The sequence below is a fragment of the Carassius gibelio genome, chromosome B5 (assembly GCF_023724105.1).
Source record: "Carassius gibelio isolate Cgi1373 ecotype wild population from Czech Republic chromosome B5, carGib1.2-hapl.c, whole genome shotgun sequence".
Classification (NCBI taxonomy): domain Eukaryota; kingdom Metazoa; phylum Chordata; class Actinopteri; order Cypriniformes; family Cyprinidae; genus Carassius; species Carassius gibelio.
Window position 1 is genome coordinate 23,272,622 of NC_068400.1, and position 13,940 is coordinate 23,286,561.

A 13,940-nucleotide genomic window follows, 5' to 3' on the forward strand; every position below is an offset into this window, starting at 1 on the left:
GGAGAGGATCTGAAAGGAGGAATGGCAGAGGATCCCCAAATCATGGTGTGAAAAACTTTTTGCATCTTTCCCAAAAAGACTCATGGCTGTATTAGATCAAAAGTGTGCTTCTACTAAAAACTGAGCAAAGGGTCTGAATACTTAGGACCATGTGATTTATGATATATGAAAAAAATGTAAGGGGGTCTGAATACTTTCCGTACCCACTGTATATTATATATCTGTAATAGAATGCAACAGATTGGAATCTTCTGTGGTCTTCCGTTCTGTAGATACGATTATGATTATGCAAATAGGCCTATATGACCAATCAGAATTCAGTGTGCAAAGTTTACGGTGACATTTAGTTCTCACGTGTTGAATTTGAATGGCGAATATTCTATTAGTGGCTTTAATAACATTGTTTAAACAAAGTTTCATGATGATTATAATGAAAGTTTAATAAATGATGATTTACCTCAAGAGTAATGAATACAGTGTTCCTGTGGCTCAGTGATAGAGCATTGGATTGTCAACGCAAAAGGTCGTGGGTTCCATTCCCAGGAGACACACATACTGGTAAAAACAAATTGTGTAGCCTGAATGCACTGTAAAACGTTTTAAGTGTTTGCGTAAATGGAATGTAAATAAAATATTCGCTTAATTAATTGCAGATGTTCATTTGGTTTAGTGCAAACTCTTACTGGAAAAGTTGGAATCATTTGTCATGTTTATTAGTCCCTGAAAGATCTGTTATCTGCCCTTTAAGATCGACTTTAATTTTGTCCTTATTGACATTTGACATTGATTGAATTATCTGTGTGTTTGTCCTATAGATGTTTGGTACAAAAGTGTAGTATTTCTGAGAAGATCTTGGTGATTGAAGTGACAATATTGTGTAATTGCCAAAGATTTACAATGTGGACTCTGTGTATCTCGAAGCATGTCTGTAGCCACATGCACACACACACACGTTTCAGCACATAATTTTAAAGGTTTGTAGCAGACCTATAAAAACCGGAGCCAGTATGACTCCTAAATTGTCAAGGTGCCCAATTTCACTTCTGCGTCAATCACATGAGAAATAATAGAAGCATTTTGTCAATTAATATGACATATGACTCTGAAATTCTCTTTTCTGTTCAAATAAATGTGACTGTAGACTTTTAATTCAAACAAGCAAACAATATATATGATGACAACACAAAACTTTATTACCATTATCATCAATTAACAGTCTTTTATCATGAAGCAAAACTGAAGTTTCAAATAGAAAAAAAAAAACACATTGCTTTGCAATCTAAATATTTAGGAGCTAGGAAGTCAATAAATAGCATTTCCAATAAGAAAACATTTGAAAACAGTCTTTTTTTATTTATTTTTTTGTATGCATATTTTACTTCTGTTGTGAGAGAAATTATTATCAGTTGCCCATGCATTTGAATTAGCAAAGAGTTTTTGTTAGAATTTGGCACAAATTACACTAAACACATTCATTTGAGAGTATTTTTCCAAATTAATTTTTTTTAAACATTTTTTAAAATATATTTAATTTAAACACATTCCAAGTTATTTAATTAAACAGGCATAAAAAGCATTAAAGAATCAATAATCTCATAATATTCAGTCATTTACTTTCTGCCTTTTTTCAGGAAATAATTACCTATAGTAATATAGAAATAATCTTAGTGTTTATTAATAATGAATATGTAAATGCACAAAAGTCAGTTAAACAACTGGGACATTGTAAGTTTTTAATGGTTATTGTCTCTCTGACAACCTGCAACTTTTCAACAAAACATTTGAAACTTATTTTCATAGTTCACTAAAGTTTGATGTCTTACCAAGACATATTACAAGTTGAAATTATTTGTGGTAAAACTAACATTTTAAAAGTACTTTATTAGTATATCAATATATAAGTATGCCAATATATAGATTTGGGTGATAGCACTCTCTTATAAAGATTAGCAGCTGCACTTCAACTCTTAGTAAAAATTAAGCATACTAAAAAACTATATCAGTTTCAGTGCAAGATTTCAAAGCTACACTCTGCAAGCGACTTCCAACTTCAAAAACTGAAGTAGGTCTATATATGACACAAATTGTAAGGAAAAGAGAAGTTGTTTGAGGCAAAAAGGATTGTGTGTTTGCATATGTTTATGACTATTGTACTGAATATGTTAAGCTGGTTGTATTCAGAGAGAGAACCTGACTGGTGTGAATACTACAGAACTGTGTGTGTTTGTGTATTTAGAAACACTGTGAAGGGAGAACTGGACCAGGCAGATAAAAGTGCTTCTGTTCCCTCATCTTGGTCTTCATCTTCCTCTTCCTTTCTTCTATTCGAAAACTAAGTCTCAAAGTACTTATAGATCTGAGATACATATAGCATGACACTTTGCCAGTCCGGTCGGTCTGTGTGCATCAACTCATCAATGTCCTACAGAGAGAGCAGATGTAAAAGTTTACATGCAGGAAATACTTTTTCACACATTTTCATGCATGCTTCAACTGCAACTTCTTCATGCTGCAACTGTGAACTTCTGCATTGTATTTTGTTGTATTTCATTATATTACCCTTGCCTTAGTCTTGCATTCCTATAACTATAAAAATCCATCTTAAAGATGTTATAAATAATATTATTTATTAGTTATGCTGATTTACCTCAAAAGTAATAAATATAGTGTTCAAATACAGTGAGAAAGGAGTGAAATAAACACAAGCTATTTCAATATTTATTGTGTACATAATAATTGTTTATCTGACAGTAGTGCTGACATTTCCACCGCAAACAAATCATTCAGAATAGTTCACACACAAATTACAATTTGCTGAAAATGTACTCACCATCAAGCTGTTTTTTCTTTTGAACAGATTTGGGCATATTTAGCATAGCATCACTTGCTCACTAATTGATCCAGTGGAGGGAGTGAATGGGTGCCGTCAGAATGAGAGTCCAAACAACTGATAAAAACATCACAATAATCCAAAAGTAAAACATGCGACTCCAAGTAAAAAAAAAACATAAAAAAAAAAAACATGAATAACCATGTAATAAATCCATTATAAAGATGTTTTTAACTCAACGTTTTTAACTTAAAGTTTTGACTTAAGGTCAGGTATGTATTTTTTCAAAAGCGCTTTAGAAAACCGAGTCGGGCCGAGTACCAAAAGAAACTTGTAGCCAATCAACAGTAAGGGGCGTGTCTACTCATGATGGGGAAGAGAGAGAGAGAGTGCTTAGAGTACAGGACGGACATTAGCCGAGCCAAGCGATGACAGAAAGATAGAGATGGAGGATAAAAAAACAAAAGAGGAAAACATCTGCGGAACAAAAGAAGGCTTACAATAAGGTAAGAAGTAGGACCCGTGTAAATATAAGTTTCCCAGCACTGTAGAGAACTCAAGGAGTGGGAAGGCCTGCGTTTGGATGCCAAGGTTGCCTTGTTTTTTTTCTCGATAGGTGAGAAACATTGGTTTTGCTTTGTTTCACAGAACTAATATATGCTGTTAAAACACATACAGCACGCACGTTAAAACACACAGTACTACCAAAACACATTCGAACCTGCATTACCATGGTAACACACATTGTTTTCACTTATTGATGACATCATACCTTCGGCCGGCTGGCACAGCAGATTCTGCCATAATGAATGTAATGTACTTATGTGTGGGGCGGAGCAATCAAAATAGGGCCGAGACCCTTTTGAGGTAGGGGCGTGTTTGTTTTTGTGATTTGAAATATCAACATTGGCTAACAGAAATCACTTTGCTTCTGGCTAAAGTAAGAGTAATCTATTCATAATATTGAATGTCTTCTCTAGTGAAAAAGCCGTCTCATCTGAATTAGAACAGAAAATATGCACAGATCAAGCGCTGTTTACAAGAGAGAAAAAAACAGCCCAAAATACTAACCTGATTCAAGTTGGGACACTAAAGAAATTGTGAATAAAAACAGAATACAAAATAGATTAGATATCAAATGTTTAAACTAAGAAAATTTATCATTCTAAGGAAAAGAATAATCTTTTCATCAACACATGTCAAAAAAGTTGGGACAAGGCCATGTTTACCACTGTGTGGCATCCCCTCTTCTTTTTCTAACAGACTGCAAACGTCTGGGGACTGAGGAGACAAGTTGCTCAAGTTGAGGAATAGAAATGTTTCGCATTCTTGTCTAATGAGCCAATATTTAGCATGACATTTCAAAATGTCTCACTTTCAATATTTGATATGTTATCTATATTCTATTGTGAATAAAATATAAGTTTATGAGATTTGTAAATTATTCCATTCTTTTTTTACTCCCAATTTGTACAGTGTCCCAACTTTTTCGGAATCGGGTTTGTAGTTCTAAACAAATAAAGCATGTTGGTGAATTTTGATGTAAGAGGAAAACAGAAGATGGACCTTTACACTGAAAAACAGTTTAAACCATTTAAAGCACTTTAATGATGTATTTGTTTCTTGCAAACATGCAGCTTTTAACTTGACAAGATGTTAATTAATGGACTGGAGTCGTGTGGATTAATTGTGAATTATTGTGATTTTATCAGCTGTTTGAACTCATTCTGATGGCACCCATTCACTGCAGAGGATCCATTGTTCAGCAAGTGATGTAATGTTAATTTCTCTAAATCTGTTCCAATGAAGAAACAAACTATCTATACTTTGGATGGCCTGAGGGTGAGTATATTTTAAGCAAATTATATATATATATATATATTTTGTTTTTGTTTTTGCGTGAGATTTTCCTTTAATAAACCTTCATCAATAGGAGCATGCTTGAGATGAAATGTGATGATGTGTAAAGAAAATGAAAAGGAATTCATGTAAATATTACTTGAACAGAATATTTAACTGTGCATCATTTGCAATCAAGCTGTAAGATTGTCAACATTATACAAACAGTGAACATATTATTATGAATGTAAAATAATGAAATTATCTTCCGAACAACAGATTTGGAATGTCTGAAATGTCATTTTCATCACAAAATGATATTAAACACAACACTACATCATTTGAGATGTGGTAGAAAATAACATAAATAACAGAGTTCTCCTGGGATACATGTAAACACACACCATTGTACATTTTTAAACTAGTGAGAGAGAGTAAACATTACGTTTTGTTTTATAAAGTTCACAGATCCAAAAGTCCCTATATTTGAAGAAACTTCCCCATAAATATTTTACAGTTGATATATGCAGTTGATTGCACTAAGGGAACAAGCTCACACTTTACACATTATATATAATGCATTAGGCTATATAATTAAAAACCCAAAAGGACAAGGGCAGACAAATCTCATTCATGAACCACCAGAGGTTGTGACATTCATAAACTATTCCATTCTCCTCTAAGATAAAGCAAATCAGCTGGATGTGGGATTTTCCAGTCATTCCTTAATGTTGTTGTGTGGAGATATGGGGATGACAACAGGGAAAATACCTTCACTTTAACATCATATCCAGTAAGAGGTCACAATTATCATGTGTTCGACATCACACACACACACACACAGTGGAAGTTAATAACACAAATCTCAGCTGGAGTTATCAAATTCTCGGCCAGTCCACCAGAGACATCCACATAATATGTAGAGTGTGAAAATGTTTCGAGGCTGTTATAGGCCTGACAATCATGGAGTACCACCGATTTAAAGGAACAGTTCACCCAAAAGAACCTTCCGAGTTGTGTGTGTACCATCTCTATGAAAACAACAGCTTGTTAATGTTGACTAACTCTCTTTATATTCACATCACAGTTTCCTTATGTCTACAGTATGCTGGGTGAAGTGAACTCCTGATTGCTGCATTTTCCTGTCATAGTATCTACTGTATGGATGTGTTGGAACCTGGAGAATCATTCAACATTTACAGATCATTTTAAAGTGCCCACAGAAGGCAGCGAGGCATTTGGACACATTGTCTCTTTGCTTCTTTCTTACCACACTCGATCTTAACCATATAAAGCGTATTGTGTGATAAGCAAATTCTAAGGTCTTGAAATGATCAATGTTAAAAACATTACTGAGAAATCTCAGAAAAATACAGTCTGTTACATGCCTTCTTACGTCTGTTTTACAGTAGTTTATACTTTTTTTTTTTTTTTAATCAAGTAACAGGCCTTTAAGTATGATTGGAAAAACATTCACCTTTAGGCTGTGGTTGTTCATATCTTTTAGCTGCAAAATCTTTAATGATTTTTATTAAGTAAATGTAAAAATATATTTTATATTGTTCTTTATATTTCAGGATTAACACTTACTGGACTGAAGCAACTTATTTGATCATCCACACATATTTTGGTCTCATTTTATTTTAACGTCCAATTCTTGTTATTAACAAACCATTAACTATGACTTTTGGCTCAATAAACTACTAATATGCTGCTTATTTATACAGTTATTAATGTAGTTGTTAAGTTTAGGTATTGTGCAGGATCAGGGATGTAGAATATACAAGAATATATATAGAAGTACTAATAAACAGCCAATATGTTAATAATAGGCAAGTTCCTATACTAAAGTGTTACATATATATATATATTTTTAAATCGTTAAAATGTGTCACATATTTATCTACTTTTTTTACTTTTACAATTATTTATATATATATATGTATATACACACACAGTCGTGAAAAAATTAGGAAACCCCATTGAATTCTATGGTTTTCTGACACAAGACATAATAAAAAAAATTTTTTTAACATCACATGATATATAATACTGTGTCATTATTTTTTGAACAAAAATAAAGCCAAGATGGAAAAGCCATGTGTGACAAAGTTGGGATATACCTATGATTTAATCAGAAATTACTTTATTACTTTATTAATTTTGTCCCACTCTTCTTCAAAAAACTCCAGTTTTGTATGCATTTGTTTCTACACGGCTCTCACCACATGATTTCAGTCAGGATGAGGTCTGGACTTTGACTCGGCTATCGCAACCTTTTGATTCTTTTCTTTTCAGCCGCTCTTGTAGATTTGCTGGTGTTCTTGGGATCATTGTGTGTTATTGTATGACCCAATACTGGCAAAGCATTCGCTGTTGGACAGATGTATTTATAGTTGACTCTAGAATTCTTTTGGATTACAGAGGAGTTCACGGTCGACTCAATGACTGTGGGGTGTTCAAGTCCTCTGGTTACAAACCAAGCCCAAAATCATCACCCCTCCACCAGCATGTGTATCTTTTGATATGAGGTGTTTGTGCTGATATGCTCTTTAGGTTTTCACCAAATATGGCTTTGTGCATTATGGCCAAACATCTCCACTTTGGTCTTATCTGTTCAAAGGTCATTGTTCTAGAAGTCTTATGATTTGTTCAGACGCAACTTTGCAAACCTAAACCATGCTGCAATGTTTTTTTTTAGATAGAAGAAGCTTTCCTCTGGCAACTTCCAAATGTGCCTTACTTGTCCCTTATTTTTCTCATTGTACTGTACTTAACTTTATCATTTAACATGTTAACTGAGGCCTGTGGAGTCTGATGTGAAGTTCTTGGGTGGTCTGCCATTTCTCTGTGTTACACGGTCTGATCCTGGGGTGAATTTGCTGGAATGTCCACTCCTGGGAGGATTGGTGTCTGTTTTGAATGTCTTCCACTTGTGAATAAACTTCCTCACTGTAGAATGACAGACTTAAAATAGTGTGGAAATTACAATTTTGATCTTCCCAGATTGATGGCAGCAATAATTGCTTCTCTAAGATAATTTCTGATGTATTACCACCTTGGCATTGTGTTAACACACACCTGAAGGCTCCAGACCAGCAAAGGGTCCAAAACTTTTATACTGCTTTTACAGAGGTGCTCACACTTGCTGATGATCAATTAATCAAAGGCATTTGATTAGCAGTGCCTGACCGCTACTTACACTCTTAATTCATATGTTAACAGTAGGGGTGTCCTAACATTGTCACACATGGTTTTTCCATTTTGGCTTTATTTTTGTTAAGGGGGGGGGGGGCTACAATGGTGTTTCGTGTATTCAGAGTTGTTCACAGTGTGAGATGGATTCTCATGCTACACATGGACAAAATTAAAAAAATAATAATTTAGAAGAATGACTGAGAATCTTACTTCTGGGTTGGTACAAGTTTCAGCTGTTTTGTTTTTTTTTCGATCGTGGATCTAATGACATAGACGAGAACGGAAGTCCTTATAAGAGCATTTATACCAGAAAAGCGCGCCCGCGCACACACATACTGATCAGAGAAGAACGAGACTGCGCACATCAACGCGATTCAAAATCATCGGCAGCGCTGCATAGGATTTGTTCGAGAATGCCTCCAAATAAGTGCATTTTTGGATGCTAGGGAAAGTTTAACATGTTCAGCTTCCCCAAGAACCCAGCATTACATGAACAGTGGATGCAGTTTGTTTTTCAAGGGCAGCAACGGAGTGTATCAAGTGTGTTTGTGTGTTCTGGTCATTTGAGTGACAAATGTTTTATAAGCAAGGCCCAAGTCAACACTGGATTTGCACATTGTTTGCTATTAAAACATGGAGCAGTCCCTGTGATAAAAGACCTCATTCATGTAAGTGAAAGTGAAAAAGTGAAAGTGAAGTGACATTCAGCCAAGTATGGTGACCCATACTCAGAATTTGTGCTCTGCATTTAACCCATCCGAAATACACACACACAGAGCAGTGAACACACACACACACACTGTGAGCACACACCCGGAGCAGTGGGCAGCCATTTATGCTGCGGCGCCCGGGGAGCAGTTGGGGGTTCGATGCCTTGCTCAAGGGCACCTAAGTCGAGGTATTGAAGGTGGAGAGAGAGCTGTTCATGCACTCCCCCCACCCACAATTCCATCCGGCCCAAGACTAGAACTCACAACCCTTCGATTGGGAGTCCAACCCTCTAACCATTAGGCCACGACTTCCCCAAGTACAATTGCATCAGATTTCTGTATTTTTTTTTGGAATTCAGCACATAAGTGAATATATGTTAATGGTAACAACACGAAACATCTCCGCTCACGGCACTTTTTGGATATATGAAGGATGCAGTACTACTCTATAGGTACTCAAGATTAACCTGAGATTAGGTGAAACTGTGTATGTTATGTACTCTTTAAATAAATAATGACACAGTTCAATGTGTTGGTGTTCATCTGAGGTTTTATTTTCCAAATTTTAAGACCTGCCAAGGACAAGATAATGTTTTATTATGTCCTGATACAGAAAACTATATATATATATGTATATGTATGTATGTATATATATAAACACAGACATTCAGATACAGATCTTTATGATATAATCCTCTTTGCATGTTTCTGTTGTGTGTCTGTGGTTAAGTCATGCTGAACGTGACAAACATAACCTTCTGAGTGATGTGTCAAGTCAAATATTGTGCACCCTTCTGTAATGAAGTCATAAAAACACCCTCAGGTCAGTAATTAAACAGTCAGTAGCCAACAAAAAGTGTTCTGAGACACATTGAGATGTAATATGTTTAAACAACAGCCACAGTCTTAATATTAACTGGACATTTACTGCAAAAAAAGCCAAATGACTGAATTAATCAAATAGTAAACAACTGAAGTTTGAAGCACAAATAAAGGAACCAAATGCATGCTCAATAACACAGTATACAGACAGCATTCTTACTTCTGCACAAAGCAGCCAAAAAAAAAAAAAAAGCATTCAGTCATGTGAAAAAGAAGTACACCCTCTATAAATTCTATGTTTTTGCATGTCAGGACATAATAAAAAATGATCTGGTCCTTAAGCAGGTCTTGAAATTAGGTAAATACAATATCAGATGACAGTACAACACTACATATTACACCTTTATTTGTTTAACAAAAATAAAGCCAAAATGGAGAAGCCATGTGTTGTATACCATGATTCAAAAGCTTGTAGAACCACCTTTAGAAGCAATAACTTGAAGTAATAATTTTTCTGTATGAATCTATCAGTCTCTCACATCATTCACAATCTTGCTTCAGTTCATTGAGGTTTGCAGGCATTTGTTTATGCACAGCTCTCTTAAGGTCCTGTCACAACATTTTAGGTTGAGGTCTGAACTTTGACTGGGCCATTGCAACCTTGATTATTTCCTTTTTTTGTCCATTCTGTTGTAGATTTGCTGGTGTGCTTGGGAGCATTGTGTTGTTGCATACAGCTTTAGGACAGATAATTCATTACATTTATATAGCGCTTTTCTAGGCACTCAAAGCGCTTTACATAGTCAGGACTCAGGAGGTATCTCCTCACCAACCACCAGTGTGTAGCATCCACCTGGATGATGCGACGGCAGCCATAGTGCGCCAGAACACCCGACACACACCAGATTACTGATGGAGAAGAGACAGAGTGATGAAGCCAATCAGCAGATACAGGGATTGTTAGGAGGCCATGATGGTCAGAGGCCAATGGGTGAATTTAGCCAGGATGCTGAGGTCACACCTCGACTCTTTTCCAAAGACATCCTGGGATTTTTAATTGACCACAGAGAGTCAGGACCTTAGTTTAACGTCTAATCGGAAGGACAGTGCTTGTTGACAGTATAGTGTCCCCATCACTACACTGGGGTGCTAGGACCCACACAGACCTCCTGCTCGTCTCACTAGCACCTCTTCCAGCAGCAACCTAGTTTTCTCAGGAGGTCTCCCATCCAGGTACTGACCAGGCTCAGCCCTGCTTAGCTTCAGTGGGAAACCGGTCTTGGGCTCCAGGGTGATATGCTGCCAGACGGCCTCACATTTGACTAGAATATTTTAGTATACAGAGGAGTTCACAGACAACTGCATGGTTCCCAGATCCTATGGCTGTAAACAAGCCCAAATCATGACCCCTTCACCACTGTGCTTGACAGTTGGGATGAGGTATTTGGCTAATATGCTGTGTTTGGTTCTTGCCAAATGTGGTGCTGTGCATTATGGCCAAATATCTACACAAGGGTTGTCAACCCTGGCCTCGAGGTCCACTTTCCTGCAGTAATTTTCTAGTAATCCTGAAGACATTGATCAGCTTCAGGTGTGTTTGATGAGGGTTGAAGCTTAATTCTGCAGGAAAGTGGACCTTGAGGGCCAGAGCTAAGAACCCCTGATCTCAATGTCCTTTTCTTTTTTATTTTCATAGTTTTCTGGTTTGTTCATATGCAAGCCATGCTGCCATGTTCTTTTTAGAGAGATGAAGCTTTCCATCCATCCAAAAAAGCCCATACTTGTTCTGTCTTTTTCTAATTGTACTGTCATGACAAATGTAGTAAGGACGGATGTAGTAAGGATGTATTTAGTTTTTCACACATGGCCTTTTTGGCCTAGTTTTTACTAAATAATGACACAGTGTAATATATCGTGTACTGTATAGTCGTCATTTGAGGTTTAGACTGGCTAAATTCAAAGACTTCAGTTTTTCACATGGCTGTATGTCAGAATATTGTATTTTGCTTTCAATAAATGCAGCTGATAGAAACATTGTAAGATACTTTGGAGTCTGAGAGTCTAAACATCACAAAAGGTTATTAAAATGATAACCTGGCAGAGAAAGTTTCAGAATTAAGAAAATTGGGTAAAAGACACGAATAATGAAATATTTATTATTCTGCACAATTTCTACAGAATCATCAAGTGTTACTATTACATTCCACTATTATGACAATAATGTAATAATCATTGATTATGGGCAATTTTAGTCTTTTATATAAACTTTATGCAAATGAATAGCAATTTTGGGGAGGAATAACCAAGAGATGACAATAGAGCTCACAAAATCCATCTCTCAGCTCCTGCAGTGATGGAAAGATACAAAATATGATCTTGTTTTTATTTATTTATCTATTTATAAAAACTCATGTATGGAGAAGCGTATCTGAGATCGAAGGCATTCCAAATACTTTTAGATTATCACACAGCCTTTAAAATGAACAATTAAATAATCTGTTTTGAAAATTTGTTACATGTAAAAAACGAAACAAAAGCAGATAAATCATCAGATTCTAGTGAATAAACATACCATTCATGGGCTTAACTCTGTGACTCAATACAAGCGCAATACAAATCTAATCAACTGAGAAACTGATGCAGTGTCAATGGTCAGTTCAGCAAGACTTAAGTTTGTGACCTGTAGTTAAAATAATAATAATAATAAAATAAAATGTCTTTGGGCCAGATTTTTTAAATAATTTTCTTTTAGATTGTGTTATATTTACTTACATATGATTCAGTAAAGTTGATTACAGCTGCCTGGGGAATGCATTTTATTTTACATGTGGAGACTTGCTAAAATATACAGCATTCTGAAATTCCTTGATTTAACTGGGTGTTTGTTTTTCTCAAGAATGGAAAAAGAACACAGCTTGAACTCACAAAGGCAATAGCCAAAGAGATGTGTGAATGCAGCTCTATAAACCCCACACACCTCGACTGCTGAATTTACAGCCTCTTCAACAGTCCATCTTTGGGTCACAGTTACAGTGCAGACACAAATGACCTGTATTTAAATGTGCTGGCTGTGTCAGGCACACAAAGCAGTGATTAAAGATGTGCAAATTACTCTCCAGGGAAGGCCAAAGTCTACTGAGGTTGTCTTTTGTTGTTTGCGGTATTTATCTGCCGTAATCAGGCTTGTTTGACTATAACAGTTTTCATTTATATTTAGACTCATGAGTTATAAGTTATTTACTATCTATTTATTAAAATAATTATACAATCCAATAAAATAATCCACACAGGAGTAAACGTATTACCTGTAGGTCCTATCAGTGTTATTTTAGTGTCATTAAGTTAGTATTTCGTTTTTATGGTCACACCATATTGTTCAATTATAGCAAACAAATTTGAAGCACAAAAAAGGCAACAAACGATTTATTATGAAATGAAAATTTGATGTTTATCTGCTTACTCCAAGGGCATCCAAGATGTAGGTGACCTAGAACACAAAAAGATTTTTAACCCAAACTGTTGCAGTCTGTCAGTCATATAATGTAAGTGGATGGGAAGCACCACTTTGAGAGTCAAAAAAAACAAACATACACAAACAAAACGAAATTTAACCCTGCGGCTCGAGATGATGCATTGATGGACATTGATACAAGACACAAAACAATCAGTCTGTGCAAGAAACTGAACAGTATTTATATTTTTTTTTACCTCTGATTGTCAGCGCAATGTCCTAACTGTCCTGACTTTTTTGTAAAACTTTTTAAGACCTTTTTAATACCACCTGATGTGAAATTTAAGACCAAACCATTATTTTATGTGCGTATAATGTAATATTTAATTTGTTACATGTAAAAAGATATACTGTATATACTGCTGTCAGAAATGCTATTTATTATTAAGTTATACAGCAAACTTTTTATATCAGCAGACAATATCCCATACAAAATAACCCCACAAAAGCACCACATCACCAAGATTTCAGGTTGTGCAAATATTCTATCTGTGTTCTATTAGCTTTTACATTGATTTGCATATTTTTTATATTTACCTCAGGATGTTATTTATCTTTATAAAGGCCATTTTTTTAAACTGAAGAAGAAGACGACGACTCCAAAAGTGCCTGCTTGAGAACGTGCTCAGGAGAGTTCTAACGGTTCGGACATTGTGTAAATCAGAGGTAAAAAAAGTACTGTTCAGTTTCATGCACAGACTGATTGTTTTGTGTCTTTACACGTCAATGTAACACGCTGCAGAAGTTTGTGTATAATGTATTCACTTTCATTAAAAGACTGACAGACTACAACAGTTTGCGTTAAAAATCTTGGTTTGTGTTCTACTGAAGAAACAAAGTCACCTACATCTTGGATGCCCTGAGGGTAAGCAGATGAACAGCATTTTTTGGGTGAACTATCCCTTTAAGTTTAAGATGAACTAATTTAAATGGGAAATGTTGTCTTGGGAACTAGCTGAAATAAATTTAGTTTTATGTTTTAAATTTAATTTTACTTCTGGTACGAATTCTGGTATGATTTCAAGTAAAA

General features: G+C 35.5%; 1 protein-coding gene across 3 annotated transcripts in view; it reads right to left on the minus strand.

Moving 5' to 3' along the window:
- Positions 1–1,719: 1,719 nt before the first annotated feature.
- Positions 1,720–13,940, minus strand: part of LOC127957415 (cytospin-B) — a 130,085-nt gene continuing 117,864 nt past the window's right edge. For all 3 annotated transcript variants that reach the window (XM_052555946.1, XM_052555947.1, XM_052555948.1), the window contains one exon: positions 1,720–2,422. In XM_052555946.1, the coding sequence (XP_052411906.1) occupies positions 2,333–2,422 (90 nt within the window). In that variant the 3' untranslated portion in view covers positions 1,720–2,332. The remainder of the gene's footprint in view (positions 2,423–13,940) is intronic.